The sequence below is a fragment of the Triticum dicoccoides genome, chromosome 2A (genome assembly GCF_002162155.2).
Source record: "Triticum dicoccoides isolate Atlit2015 ecotype Zavitan chromosome 2A, WEW_v2.0, whole genome shotgun sequence".
NCBI lineage: Eukaryota > Viridiplantae > Streptophyta > Magnoliopsida > Poales > Poaceae > Triticum > Triticum dicoccoides.
The window spans coordinates 515,349,325-515,362,313 of NC_041382.1; the positions used below are offsets into that span (position 1 = coordinate 515,349,325).

A 12,989-nucleotide genomic window follows, 5' to 3' on the forward strand; every position below is an offset into this window, starting at 1 on the left:
ACTGCAACTCTGTGGTATTTTATGGGGTTGCGCCAGTTGCATATCTACCACTAGGAGGGGGTCAACCATCGTATCATTATTTTATTTATGTTTCTTCATTTTTTCAGATTTACTTTTAATACATTAATTTTTTTTGTAAATACACGGTGAACATTTATGTTAAACACATGATAAATATTTATTCAAATACGTGATGGACTTTTTATATTATGCGGTGAAAATTCGACAAATGTGCGATGAACATGTCAGAATATACAACGAATTTTTGTTTGTGAATACACGATCAATTTTTTTTATAAATACGAGATGATACAAATATAGGACAACCATTTATACACACAAAAACACGAAGAATTTTAATTTTACACAATATTTTTTTTATTTTTTAAAATTAATTTTCATAGTTTTCTTTTGGATCTATGAAAAAAAAATAAGTTGAAACAGGACATGAGCTGGCAGAACAGCCTATGTAAGGCATCTGTTTTGCTGACTGTAAGAAACGCATGCGCAACACAGTACCTTTTATATATCTTTTACTTGTATATTTTGCTGTTCTAGAAAAAAACAAAGCCCAAATAAGGGAGCCAGCCCAACGAGAACAGATCCAGCCCAAACAGCAAACCAGCCACGCACACAAAACAGAAAACCAAACGATGGAGTAGACGTACGTGAGCATCAGTCATAACATCCAATATTTATATGTGCTGACGTCGGCCGACTGAGACTTCGTCAAGTCTTAGTCGAATGAGACCTAAACAAACCCAATATAAAATTGAACAAATGTTGTCATCCTCCTTTGTCGGTACATCACCGGCCTCCTCCTCCTCCGCCAGCTTCATTGTTGGGGTATGTCGGGAGGGGCCGGCCTATTTACGAGGTTTGTAAATCTTTTTCCTCTTGGGGCATTAGGGATGTCTCTGTTCCACGGTGATGAGACGGCAGTGTCGCTGTCGACATTACTGTAAATTCTCCCCCTCCTTCCGGTGATGCTTGCTTGTGTTGTTGGGGGACATGTGAAAGATGGTGTGTTATCAGATCTGGTTCTTCGAGTCTGGCTTTTTTTCTACGGGTTTGTCTAGGTCATATTCTCATGTGGAACGGACAACATGGTTGTATGTCTTGGTCCTTCAGATCCAGTTCCGACTGATGAAGGTTCGGCAATCTCAGTCTCACAAGAAAGCGTGTGAGCTTTGTGTTCCCCGACTCTGTCTGGCGAAACTGGGGCATATTACAGGTCCTCTCTGTCATTTTCTTCTCTAGGGCGGCAGCTTGCTGCCGAGGTCGAGGCCGTCGGCATCTTCTGGTGTACATCAACGACTTCCCAGTGCTTCTACAAGCTCATGGGCTTAAACAAGTTTGCTCCGCTAAGACGGGGTCCTAGATGCGACTACAAGCTTTGCTCACATCACGCTACTGATGCATGCAGCAGGAAGAAGGAAAACATGGGATTCTGCAATATGTGCTTTTGGATGGTACATAGAAAACAAACAGAGGATTAAGATGCCACATAGTACTTCTATAGGATTTGAAAAAGTTGGAATTCTGCAGCATGTACTTTTGGATCATACCTTGGATTGTGGGAATTTTAAAACTTAGGGATTAGGGATAGAAGAAACATATGATTAAGATGCCACATACCATGTACTCCTATAGGATCTGAAAATCCTAGGTTTTTGCAATATTTACTTATAGGATTTATGAAAGAGAGATAGAACTTGGTGGATGAACAATTTAGTGCTAAAACTCACAAATGCATGTTTTCAGTGACCGAATTTATCATAGCATGCAAATATGGCGCCTCCTCACGTATGCGACCCTATGTGGCACTTGCAAGGCACCCCAGTGAGGCCATGGCCCACTGTTAGTGGGTGGATAAGGAGAGGCATTAGCTATCCAGCATGCACGATATTTTTTTGTAGAAAAAACTCTCATGTTCTTTTAAATTGCGTAAAGAACCATCCAAAGTTGGTAAGAGACAATCCTTTAATTTGTGTGCATTGGTCCCCCAACTGCACAACATCTTGACTCGCACTCCCCCCCCCCCCACGCGCGACCATTACAAGGCGGCGGTGGAGGGTGCTGCATGAGGGTATGTCGAAGGCGATGGACGATCCTCATCGTCGACTGTTGGGCGAAACAACACCATTGTATGGCAAGTCATGCCCTCACTTGATCCCTCCTAGTTTTCTCAGCCCTCTCTCGCCCTATTTTCGGTTAGGGTTAACAAGAGATTCAAATCTTTGTTTTACTTGTTTAATCCATGTATTGAGCGATATTTGTATGGATTAATTCTTGACGGCATTGCCCCCTGCATCCTAAGCCAGGGTTTATTTGGTGTTTTTGAATGAGCCAAATTTGCGGAGCAAATTCGTTGATCAATAACATAATGGCAGCAGATTTGGTAAATTTGTGCTCAAATTTTTTCAGTAATTTTGTGGGTCAAGTATTTTTCAAAAAATATTAATGTTGGTTAACCGAATTTTTGTATAGTTTGTTTCTTAAATTTATGTGACATATGCATTGAAGTTAACTTAAAATTGTGTGCACTGAATTTTTCTATAGTTAGTTAACTGAATATTTGTGACATTGTAAGCACTAGATATAATTGTAATAGTTAGTTAAGTGAATTCCTGAATTTTCTTAACTACTATATATTGGGCTAGTTAACTAAAATTTTGAATTATTGTGACACTAACAATAGTACATTTAACTGATTTTTTGTGCACCAGTGTTATCAGTTATGTGAATTTATGACCTGAATTTGTGCTTTTGTTCATGTAGGATCATCTGATGGTTTGTTTACTTCAGATCCATAGCAAGGTTTTCTTTTGTGAAAGTGGTAGCAACATGGCATACATGGATTATGGAATGGATGAGTTTGAACATTGTCAGAGTAACACTTGGTCAATTATATGCAACAATGACTTTCTTAAACAACTGGGATATGACAGAGTTGTCTGTCATATCATGTCACATATGAGAAAATTGTTGGTATGTGATACAAACACGTTGAAAATGATAGATGCAATAATAGAGCGCAAGAACTTGCTACTGCTTGTAGACCATGGTGGATTACTCCAAAGAAATATTTTGCTCAGCAATGAAAACAAAGACTTGAGTGCATGATCATGTCTCCGGTTAACCCTAACAGAGGCAGAGCACGAGGGAGGGCGTGACTCACTATACGATGATGCCGATTGCCCGGCAGTCGAGGGCGGGGGTCTTCCATCACCTCCAACGCTGTTCACCATGACGCACCAGCTCCGCAACCGCAGAGAGAGAGAGAAGGAGACGACGGGGAAATGAATCCTAGATGGAAAAATAAATAGTAAAAGAAATCTAAGAAGGCGGATCCACCCACTTTATCGAGAGTAATGAACTAGGTGCTGATACAGTACAAAAAAACTAAGTTAACCAAACTTTACTCAATTGACAAATTCCACAACAAATCTCTTGATTTAGAATTAGGGACTCATCTATCATCTGAAATCCACTTTCTTTTACACTTCTGTATCTCACTCTATCTTTTTTTAGTATTATCTAAATTGAATTATGAATTTTCCGTAACTTAGGTACAATGAAAGCAATCCAAAAGGGTTTACGCAATATTTTTTGTCTAATATAACAAACAGTAATACCTTAATTGAGTCGGTAAAGGTCAAGTTTGTATCCCCTCGAACCACACTACTTGCTTAGGCTCACTTGTGAGAGCTCCCCTGACTCTGATCTCTGATCTAGTAAATGTGAGAAATCAATCCAACTCCATTTGATCTTATGGTCTTTGCAGAGGACAAAGGTACTTTGTTTTTTTTTTGACCCAAACAAAGGTACTTTGTATATTTCCTTCATTTATAAATCTCTCACTTCCGATGTGAATAGATTTCTTTTATTCCGAAATAAAGGTTCTTGTCTTGTGGGGAACCATGCACAAATTTTGGAATCCAATACCAACAGGTATAACCCCCGACCTCCCGAACTACGTTTTCTTTGAAGCCTTTCAACCAATCAATGCGACCTTGTAGGGCAACTTCTGCTAAAACTCGAGCAGTTTATTAAAAACTTGCTTCATATTTCATATTTGACATTTCCAAAAAGACCACCTATTTGTTTGCTTACCAGGTTCAGCACAAAATCGTAAATAAGCTCGAGCAAGGATTGCAATGAATTTGGCACCGACTTTCCACCTCCCTTTTTCGTAATAACAAAAAAATAGAAGTACGGCCAAAACGATAGTGAGCACATTCAAGATTAGTGTCTTCATGTCGGTATTTGTTTTTTGTTATGCCTCCTCTTAGCTCTACTCATAGTTTTCTTGTCACTTGGTATTCTGAGTAATATCCTCTTCAATAATCTGAGTAATATCCTCACTTGGTAAATAGCCTTCCCTAAAAGAGGCAAGGTGCTCGCACATGAAATTCCCTTTGAAGGATATCTTATTTGACTATTATGCTATACTTGGGCAAAGCCATCGAGACAATATCCATCACCAGGAAGAAGAGAAGCGAAGCTATAAGTTCTTTAGGATAAACCTGAGATATACAGTATTGTAGCAATGGTCGAATTGTTGCATAGCCCCCTCTATTTCTTGTGGGCTTTGGGTCTGGCTGAGACGGCTTGCGTTAATTAATAATTAATGGTTTTGTTTGTGCTTTTTGTGGAATTTTTTTGGGACCCTAATAACGCGTGGATGACAACTTTAGTTATGAAGCATGGCAACTTTCGCGGTTCAGTTTATTTTTGATAGAAACTTGTTGTGTGTCACTGAAATTTGCCATCCTTGCATGATTGAAATTATTATGAAAACTTCAGGGCCGAAGTGTCACGCACCTGACGTGTGGCACTTATCAATCATTTATTCTTTTTGTACCGTCTGTTGTATTTGTATGGTTTTTGGGCGGTTTCCCTCGTTTAACTGGACCAACTTGAGTAGTGGGCGTTTCTAAAAGGGAACTCTAATTGGTTGCCATCACTAATGGTTCCGCGTTCACAAGCCGTAGTATCAACCCTTCATGCCATCACAAATGTCGTGCATGTACGATAGATTGCCATGTACGATAGATTGCCGCACGCTACGAAGGAAGTTGTGCACACATTTATCATGAGAAGAAAAAAAGGACGGCGCCACACACGTATCTTGTTCCCTCCGGTGTGCTATGCATGTGCTTCTTAACGTAGAGGACAATCCTGACGGATGGTGAATCTGACAGTGGGACTGCTGCGCCCATCACGAGGTTCGTGCTCCTTACATGGTCGGCAATCCATGGACACTGTACATAGCAAAAAAAAAAACATGGACACTGTATGTATAAGCAGAAGCTATGCCGCCATTTAGCCACGACATCGCGCGCACACAAGAGCCGAGCAAAGGGAGCGTAAACCACCACGAGCACAACAATGAGATCCCTGGTCTCGGTGTCCGCGGCCGCGCTGGTCCTGGCCGCCGTCCTCGCCGCCGCGCCGCGGCTCGCGGGGGGCACGGACGAGTGCGGCGCCACCCCCCCGGAGCAGGAGGCCCTGAAGCTGATGCCGTGCATAGCGGCGGGGAAGGACCCGGACTCCCAGCCCTCGGACCGCTGCTGCGCGGCGGTGCAGGAGATCGGGGAGAGCAGCCCCGCGTGCCTCTGCGCGGTGCTGCTCTCCAAGATCGTGCGCCGGGTCGGGGTCAAGCCGGAGGTGGCCATCACCATCCCCAAGCGCTGCGACCTGGCCGACCGCCCCATCGGCTACAAGTGCGGCGGTACGTTACGCGCTGTTTGATTCATCGCTCGCGTGGTTCTTCGCCTAGGAATTCGTTGGATTATGAAACGGTCGACGACGCGTTGGGCGAGTAATCACGTGTCATTTTTCTTTGTTTTGCAGACTACACCATGCCCAGCCTGCAGCTGAAGGACTGATCGACGGTTTACCAGCACCAAAGCGGTTAAATAAGGCTAGTAAGTTCGTGTCTCCGTATGCAGACACCAGTACATTGTATGGAGTGTTCAAAAAAGACCATAGATTCTTTTCTTTTTGTGGGATTAAATAAGGCTGATGATTCTGTGTGTATACGAATTCCTATAATCCCAATGGTAACGTGCGGGTATCCGCTAGCAAAGGTAGAAGCTGAAACACTGTCACGCTGATCAAGGCTTACTCCTGTGTATGAAATCATTCGACAAATTTGAATAAGGAAATATATTATACTACATCTGTAAAAAAAATATAAGAACGTTTATAGATCACTAAAGAGAAATACTACATACTACTAGCAACAAAAGTGTAAAAGCAATGAGATATTGGCCCTGCGCCTGAACGCTTTGGCGACGTGTCAACACACTGTGCTACACGCAGTCCGTACATACTCAATGGCACAGCGATGGCTACTTGTCACCTGCCTCCACCTCACGTTTGCATCAGCACAGCAGCCCAAGCCCGCATCGATCCCAGCCGTCCATCGTGCACAACACCCAGTAACATTGTACCACCTGGCGGCCCCGATTCCTATCTATTCCTGCCCCCGCGTCCCCACCCGCTCCTTCGGCGGTCTTCGCTCTGCAGCCTCTGCTGTTTCCACTCCATCCAATCGTCCGTGCTCCATCCATGGCCGCACCAGCTCTCCCCCTTGCCAACCACGCCGCGCCCACGGCCACGGCCAGGTACCTCCACCGCAACCACCAGTTGCTGCAGCCCAAGAGGCAGCTCCCGCCCGGCTTCCTCGCCGCTCGGCCTCTCCGGCAGCCGCGCCGGCCGCTCTCCGCCGTGCCGGAAACCAAGGAGGAGGACGCCAAGACGGCCGAGGAGATCACCGAGAAGTACGGCCTCGAGGTCGGCCTCTGGAAGGTAAGCACGCACGCCACTGCAGCCTACTAGTATACGTATACATGAAGTGAAATTTGCAAGCACACGTGAACTGAATCGTGTGACGTCTGACGTGTTTGCTTGCTTCAGATATTTAGCTCCAAGGAGGAGGAAGGAGGCGAGGAAGGGTTGGAGGGGAAGCCGAGGAAGTCGAGAACGGAGCAGGCCAAGGAGCTCCTGGGCAAGTACGGCGGAGCGTACCTGGCCACCTCGATCACGCTCTCGCTCATCTCCTTCACCGCCTGCTACCTCCTCATCAACGCCGGCGTCGACGTCCAGCAGCTGCTCGGCAAGGTCAGAGCTACTTTTCGACTCGAGCTGGTCACAAACTTCTTAATCACAGACGGGGTTTGTGCTTTGTTCTAACATAAATGCTGCAGATTGGGATAGCCACGGACGAGACCGGAGGGAAGGTGGGGACATTCGCGCTGGCCTACGCCGCGCATAAGGCGGCGTCGCCGATAAGGTTCCCGCCGACTATGGCGCTCACGCCGGTGGTGGCCAACTGGATAGGGAAGATCACCAAGGGAGGCGACTGACTCCACTGATGCAGCAGTGAAGCATAGGCACTTCGATCGATGTGCGCTTGCTGGTAGTCTATGCATCACGCCCAGCTTAGATGTTCTAGTAGTGTAAATGAAATCTGGCTAAAGTACGATTTTGCCTACTTGTTTTGTATGTTTGCTGCTGCTCTTGTAAAACAGGATAGTAATCCCAATGTATCAGAGACAAACTAGTATTAGTAACTGGGAATATATCGAATTTTAGCTAGTAATGATAACAATGAATGGTGAGTCCAGAAATCGTCAATGCTTGGGAAATGACCTATAAACTCTTCTGCATGGAATTTGCACAGTTTGCTCGACATATGCCCTAGTATAATGGTATAAGTTATCCATTGTACTTTGTACACGCCTGCCAGAATATTTACAGGTTTTTGCAGAGGAAGAAGCAGGCGCCCAGACTGACCTTATCAGGGGAATCCAGTTGGAGAAAATCACCTGATAAGCTCAAGCGGCAGACTGAAGACACAAAATACTAGCGACTCAATGTACATACGCTGACTGGAAGGAGGAGGTGAAACCATTGAGGCACGGCAAAGCAATAAGTTACTGAACACACATCGCCAGGCCACTGCCAGAAAGGACGCAAAATTTGGTAGAAATCACCAGCTTCCAAAGAGTCCCAGGAAGAACATTTACCATCCCCAAGAAACGAACTCTCTTGTTCCAGAATGTCCTAATCATCATCTTGTTCTCTATCCACAGGTTGGGCCTACAGCTGTAGATTTGCTGACAACTGCTGGCTGTTGCTGGGGTGTGCGAGGGGCGGTTGCCTCTTCAGCTAAGAACTGATCCCACTGCACTTCTGCTGTTCATTAGTCAAGTACTTCAAAGTTGAGGTCGGGTTGTGCCTTTTTAAACAACATCACGGTGAATTCATTTCTTAAAGGATACGTGCTGTTCTCCACATATCTGTAATGCTGCTGGCATCACCGTCAGTGAGAAGGTAGTAGTCAGCATCAACCTGCAAAAGTGTGTACAAGCATGAGCCACTGGGTCTTTGAGAGTCTGGATATCATATCAATACAAGATGAAAAACAATAGAAAGCTAAAAATAGATTGTTATTGCTACCAGAAAGGTGACTGGATAGTACAAAGATCAAGAGTCCAAGAATATATATGCAACTAATGTGAGTTGACGTTCACAGATGTCATGGACAAAGAAGTTATGAAGGGAAAAAATCAGAGTCCGGTGTACTTTTCAGTTCAATGATATGATTATTTTTTTTACCTTCCATAATAGTTTATTTATACAGAACGTAAAGTTCATATCGACTTGCATCAACATTTTTTTAGAAGGAACTTACATCAAATTCTGGAGTTATCTTTGCCATCCCGCCAAAGTTTTGAGCATTTAGATCTGGAGTTTTGTGGATATGCTGAATATTCGGCAACTTGTCCTTTGATCTGCTGCTTTGTCCAGCTTCTGTTGCTATGAATCCGTCTGTGGAGGCAGGTTCGGCCACATTTGCATGCCTTGGAGGCGTTGTGACACCAACCAGCTCTTCCATGTTTTCCTCAAATTTACTAAAAATATAATGAGAATGTTAATAAGACAATCTACCGTTTAATGCATAAGCCTCAAAGAGAAGACTGACACATTACCTAACCAGGTAAAGATCGATGGAACCCATTGTACTCCTTATTACGATTGTGTATCTCCTTTGGACATAATCACCAGCCTGATTAAGGAACAGATTCACAGAGGTCGCAAAATAGTTAGTAACAATTATTAAACAATAGATGAAGTAGATGGATAACTCATCACTTTGACTGTTTCATTACCTCATCAGGATCTGGTACTTCCAGTGTAGTGCCATGAGGTGCTTTTATCGCGATTAGTGTTTCATTCTGCAGAACGACAAAGACCATATGAGATCGCAACAAAATTATCTCCATACAGATTATTATAGCTGGTCTGTTAAGCTAAGTCTGAACAATTAGCAATAAAGTGACCTTTGGAAATGAACAATATTGCATTTCTCAGTAAAACAGACGGACCTGAAAGCAGGGCAATCCCTTGATGTCATCCTCGGTAAGGTATAGCCACCTAAAGGCAGGAATACCAGAAAAAAATTAGTACATGATTAGAAAGTGGCATGCTATTAAGTACAAAAGCCAAACATGGAAGGAATATAGTTTACCTCTGATTGTTCTCTTCTTCAGTTAACTCCCTCACCTTTTCATGCATTTCACTGCAAGTATAATTATTTTCAGATCATGTAGCTATTTACTTTAGGTACCAGACAAATTACAGTCAATAATTTTGCAACCTCCAGTAGCTACCAACCTTATACGATTATCCAATGCTTTTTCTTGGAGTTTAAGATTTTCAAGTTCTGTCTGCGACAAGGTTACACAAAAGGCTGCTTAGATTAAAATGTTTTCTGTTTCTATCTTCAGAAGAAATTATCAAAACTGTGACAATTTCAAGGTTGCGAGAACTAGAAAATTACAGCAATACGTACCTCCAAAACTGAAATTTCATTGTCTAAGTTAGCTCCTGAGTCATCCAAACCCCTGCAGCATTGCGAGCTTAGCATTTCGCACCATAAATACAGGCATAAATAGTTAGAACGAAGACAATGATTACCTCCAACGGATTCTGTTCTTAAGCTTCTTTTCTAACAGCCCAATTCCTTCAAGGACATTTGTAATGTCGTATATGCGTCTTTTTTTAACCTGTTGTTAGAAACCATTGGTAATCTTGTATCAATAGGGACCAAGATATATGTTAGCTTTAATGAGAAGAGAAGAAATCTATACCACTAATATCTCTGCAACATGATTCAAATCTAAAATGCCATCTTCAGCCTGCTTGAGCAAACTGATGAACTTTTTGGTCAATTCCCCTGAACAAACATTACACAGAGAGCTGTCAGAAAACCTAATATCTAACCAGGCAATTCTCTTCTACTTAATGAATAGGCAGCACTCCTGCTGGGTATTCCCAGAAAAAAAAGGTAAAAGCTAATATCAAGCATGACGATATAACCAGATATAAATGCACCATAAGCTGAATCCCAACAGTAAGGTGAGAAAAACTAGAGATCGTATGAGACAAGACAAACCTAATGAATGTTCAGCGCGGGAAGAACCAGGAGTGAGTGGAGTACCAGGTGAACCTGCAAAATACAAAGGTGCATGCATTCAAATATTAGTGCGAAAAAACACATCCAGATATAAAAGTATAAGTTGTGAAAAAAAACTATGTTGATGTAATCAGTAGTATAGAACAAGAGGTTTCTACGTGCCAGCATTTGATATAGGGGTCTGCAGTCCATCTTTGCTGCCTTTAGCCTTTGATTTGTATGTCCTAGCAGCTTTTCCAGAGACAGGGGTCATATGTGGACTGCTAACTCCTTCAGTAAACCCAGGGCTGGTTATCATCCATTCAGTTGACTCAATGGCATCACTTTCTCCACATGGAGCTTTTCTTTTTAGCTGCAAAAAGGAGAAAATGCATCATTCAGTGATCTTACATCAGAAATTGCCTTAAGTGGCATATGCAAATAACAGATCTCAAATTCTCATGTATGCAGTAAGTGTATCATGAGTAAGTCAACATGCCTCCTGGGTCTAGTAGGCAGATAATATTTTGTTTATATGCTGTATAATCTAACAATGAAAATGGACAGCAATCCGCATGATCACAACACAAAGATATAAGAAAACCTAGAGCAGATAGCACCAGTGTCAGGTATAAGCTATAGCTGCATTGAACCTATGACTACACAAACAGTGATCCTATCATGGCTACCAATAATCCCAAATGACAATTTCCTTCACCAAAACACTCAGAATCTCTCTAAAGAACACAACTATATTTGCAGAGCTTCAATGTGAAAAGTCGTGTACACTGTCCAAGATAACAAAGATCATGAAATCTTTTTATACTATGGGGAAGTAACCATCATAAATACGCAAACATGTTTTTTCTGCAACATTGTCTCGTTAACCTGGAACAAGCACAGTGATCCAAAGAAAACAGATATCTCTAACAAAGTGCAATGCAAATTACTACATGAGCAGCAATTTCTGTGTTGCAGATACATACACGTCAGGCATGAGAACTGCAGTAATAATAACTAAATTAGCAATAACATGACTATTCACAGAAAAAGAAACATGACAGAAGCACCAGAACTGAGAACTGCCAATCATAGTTGCAACAAAGTGAGGCGACAGCGAATTTACATCTAAATCGATTCTACAAAGTATCAAATGCTACTTTATTAGTATTCCTAAAAAAATGCTACTCTAGTACCCTCCCAAGCCGACAAGAAGCAACTCTCAAGCAGCTGGGAAGGATTAAGGAAAACAACCTGAATGTGGCATTTGCCATCCAAACATTACCTATCGCCCCCAAACCCCAAATCTCCCCGCGGACCGGCGAACTACATACACAGATTACTCCACTTTGTATTCTAGAAAAATATTACTCCAATTTGCAATTGATACCAGATAAATCGATAGACTATCCAATGCGATGGAAGCTTAACATCAATGTTTCCCCAGATTATTCAGAGAATGGAAATAAGCTGCCGACAATTCTACCGAAATCAACATGCCAATAAACTGTATAACATGTTCGATATTCCGCTAAATGACAGCTCGAAGTGCACAAAACCTCACCAAATCCGTACGAAGATCCCTCCAAGAAACAAGCACATGGTACAGTAAAGTTCATGGGTAGGCTCAAAGAGGCAACTCACGGGCATCCTGATGACGATCCCCTCCTCGACATCGCCGCCAGCGCTGCCCCGGGACGCTGCTGCCGGGGCGGAGGAGGACGGCGGCAAGGGGAACCGGTGGTATTCGGCGGGGACGGCGAAGGGCGGACGCTCCGGGGCCAGCGGAACGCACTTCTGCACCGATTGCACGATCTGCTGCGCGGCCTGCGGCCGGCCACCTCCCGACATGGTCTCCGACAGGAGGGCCGCAGCACCACCGAGTCCGGCGATCACCAGCCCGGCGCGTGGAGAGGCTGGTCCTGGTCGGATCTCCGGCGATCGCCCCGATGCGGGCTCCTTGGGTAGGGTTCCGGCGAGGTCGGCGGCGGGGAGCGGGGCGGTGCGAGGGGTTAAGGGGAAAAAGCGCGAGGAGAGAAGAAAACGAGGGAAGGGAGGGAAATTGGTAGCGTTTGCGAGTTGCGACTTCGGATAGGTTATGTGGAGGGAAGCCGACGGAGAGGGTTGTTCTGCGACGCGGTTATTTTATTTCTTCGAGGGTCTGGATGTAAATCTAGCGCGGGCTAGAGCCCCGCGGCGCTTGGTTTTAGTTTCTGCCTTTGTGCCGTCCGTGTAACACTATTCCGTAATTTTCTTTTAAACATCACAAAATTGGGAGCTTTATTTTTGTTTGGTTTGAGGTTGCTTACCACATAAATCATGTGGTAATTGGGAGCTTTATGTGATATCGTGGCCTTCCCGTGCCACTTCGCTAGGGTACGCGACCGGCTGCCGGCGGCGAACCGGCCGTTGAGATCCACCGCGGCACCTGACGCGGTTCAGCCCAAAAAAAACCAGACCAAGGGAGCGGTTCGGTCCGAGACGGGTCCGAGCTTTCCTAACCGCCCGTCAATGGCGG

At 43.9% G+C, this 12,989-nt stretch overlaps 3 protein-coding genes across 3 annotated transcripts; 2 read left to right on the forward strand and 1 right to left on the reverse strand.

Moving 5' to 3' along the window:
- Positions 1–5,275: 5,275 nt before the first annotated feature.
- LOC119355117 (probable non-specific lipid-transfer protein 2) lies at positions 5,276–6,185 on the forward strand. Its single transcript, XM_037621901.1, has 2 exons — positions 5,276–5,737; positions 5,860–6,185. Exons 1-2 carry the CDS (start codon positions 5,395–5,397, stop codon positions 5,892–5,894), a joined length of 378 nt encoding a protein of 125 aa, XP_037477798.1. The 5' UTR covers positions 5,276–5,394; the 3' UTR covers positions 5,895–6,185.
- A 289-nt stretch (positions 6,186–6,474) lies between these two features.
- Positions 6,475–7,612, forward strand: LOC119355116. The gene is made up of 3 exons (XM_037621900.1): positions 6,475–6,819; positions 6,928–7,131; positions 7,218–7,612. Exons 1-3 carry the CDS (start codon positions 6,580–6,582, stop codon positions 7,374–7,376), a joined length of 603 nt encoding a protein of 200 aa, XP_037477797.1. The 5' UTR covers positions 6,475–6,579; the 3' UTR covers positions 7,377–7,612.
- Positions 7,613–7,662: 50 nt separating this feature from the next.
- LOC119355115 (transcription factor E2FA-like) lies at positions 7,663–12,522 on the reverse strand. The gene is made up of 14 exons (XM_037621899.1): positions 12,116–12,522; positions 10,655–10,844; positions 10,472–10,525; positions 10,167–10,252; positions 9,994–10,082; positions 9,869–9,920; positions 9,691–9,743; positions 9,545–9,595; positions 9,402–9,450; positions 9,186–9,251; positions 9,006–9,082; positions 8,708–8,927; positions 8,295–8,364; positions 7,663–8,208 (listed from the first exon to the last, which is right to left on the reverse strand). Exons 1-14 carry the CDS (start codon positions 12,320–12,322, stop codon positions 8,096–8,098), a joined length of 1,377 nt encoding a protein of 458 aa, XP_037477796.1. The 5' UTR covers positions 12,323–12,522; the 3' UTR covers positions 7,663–8,095.
- Between the last annotated feature and the right edge of the window lie 467 nt (positions 12,523–12,989).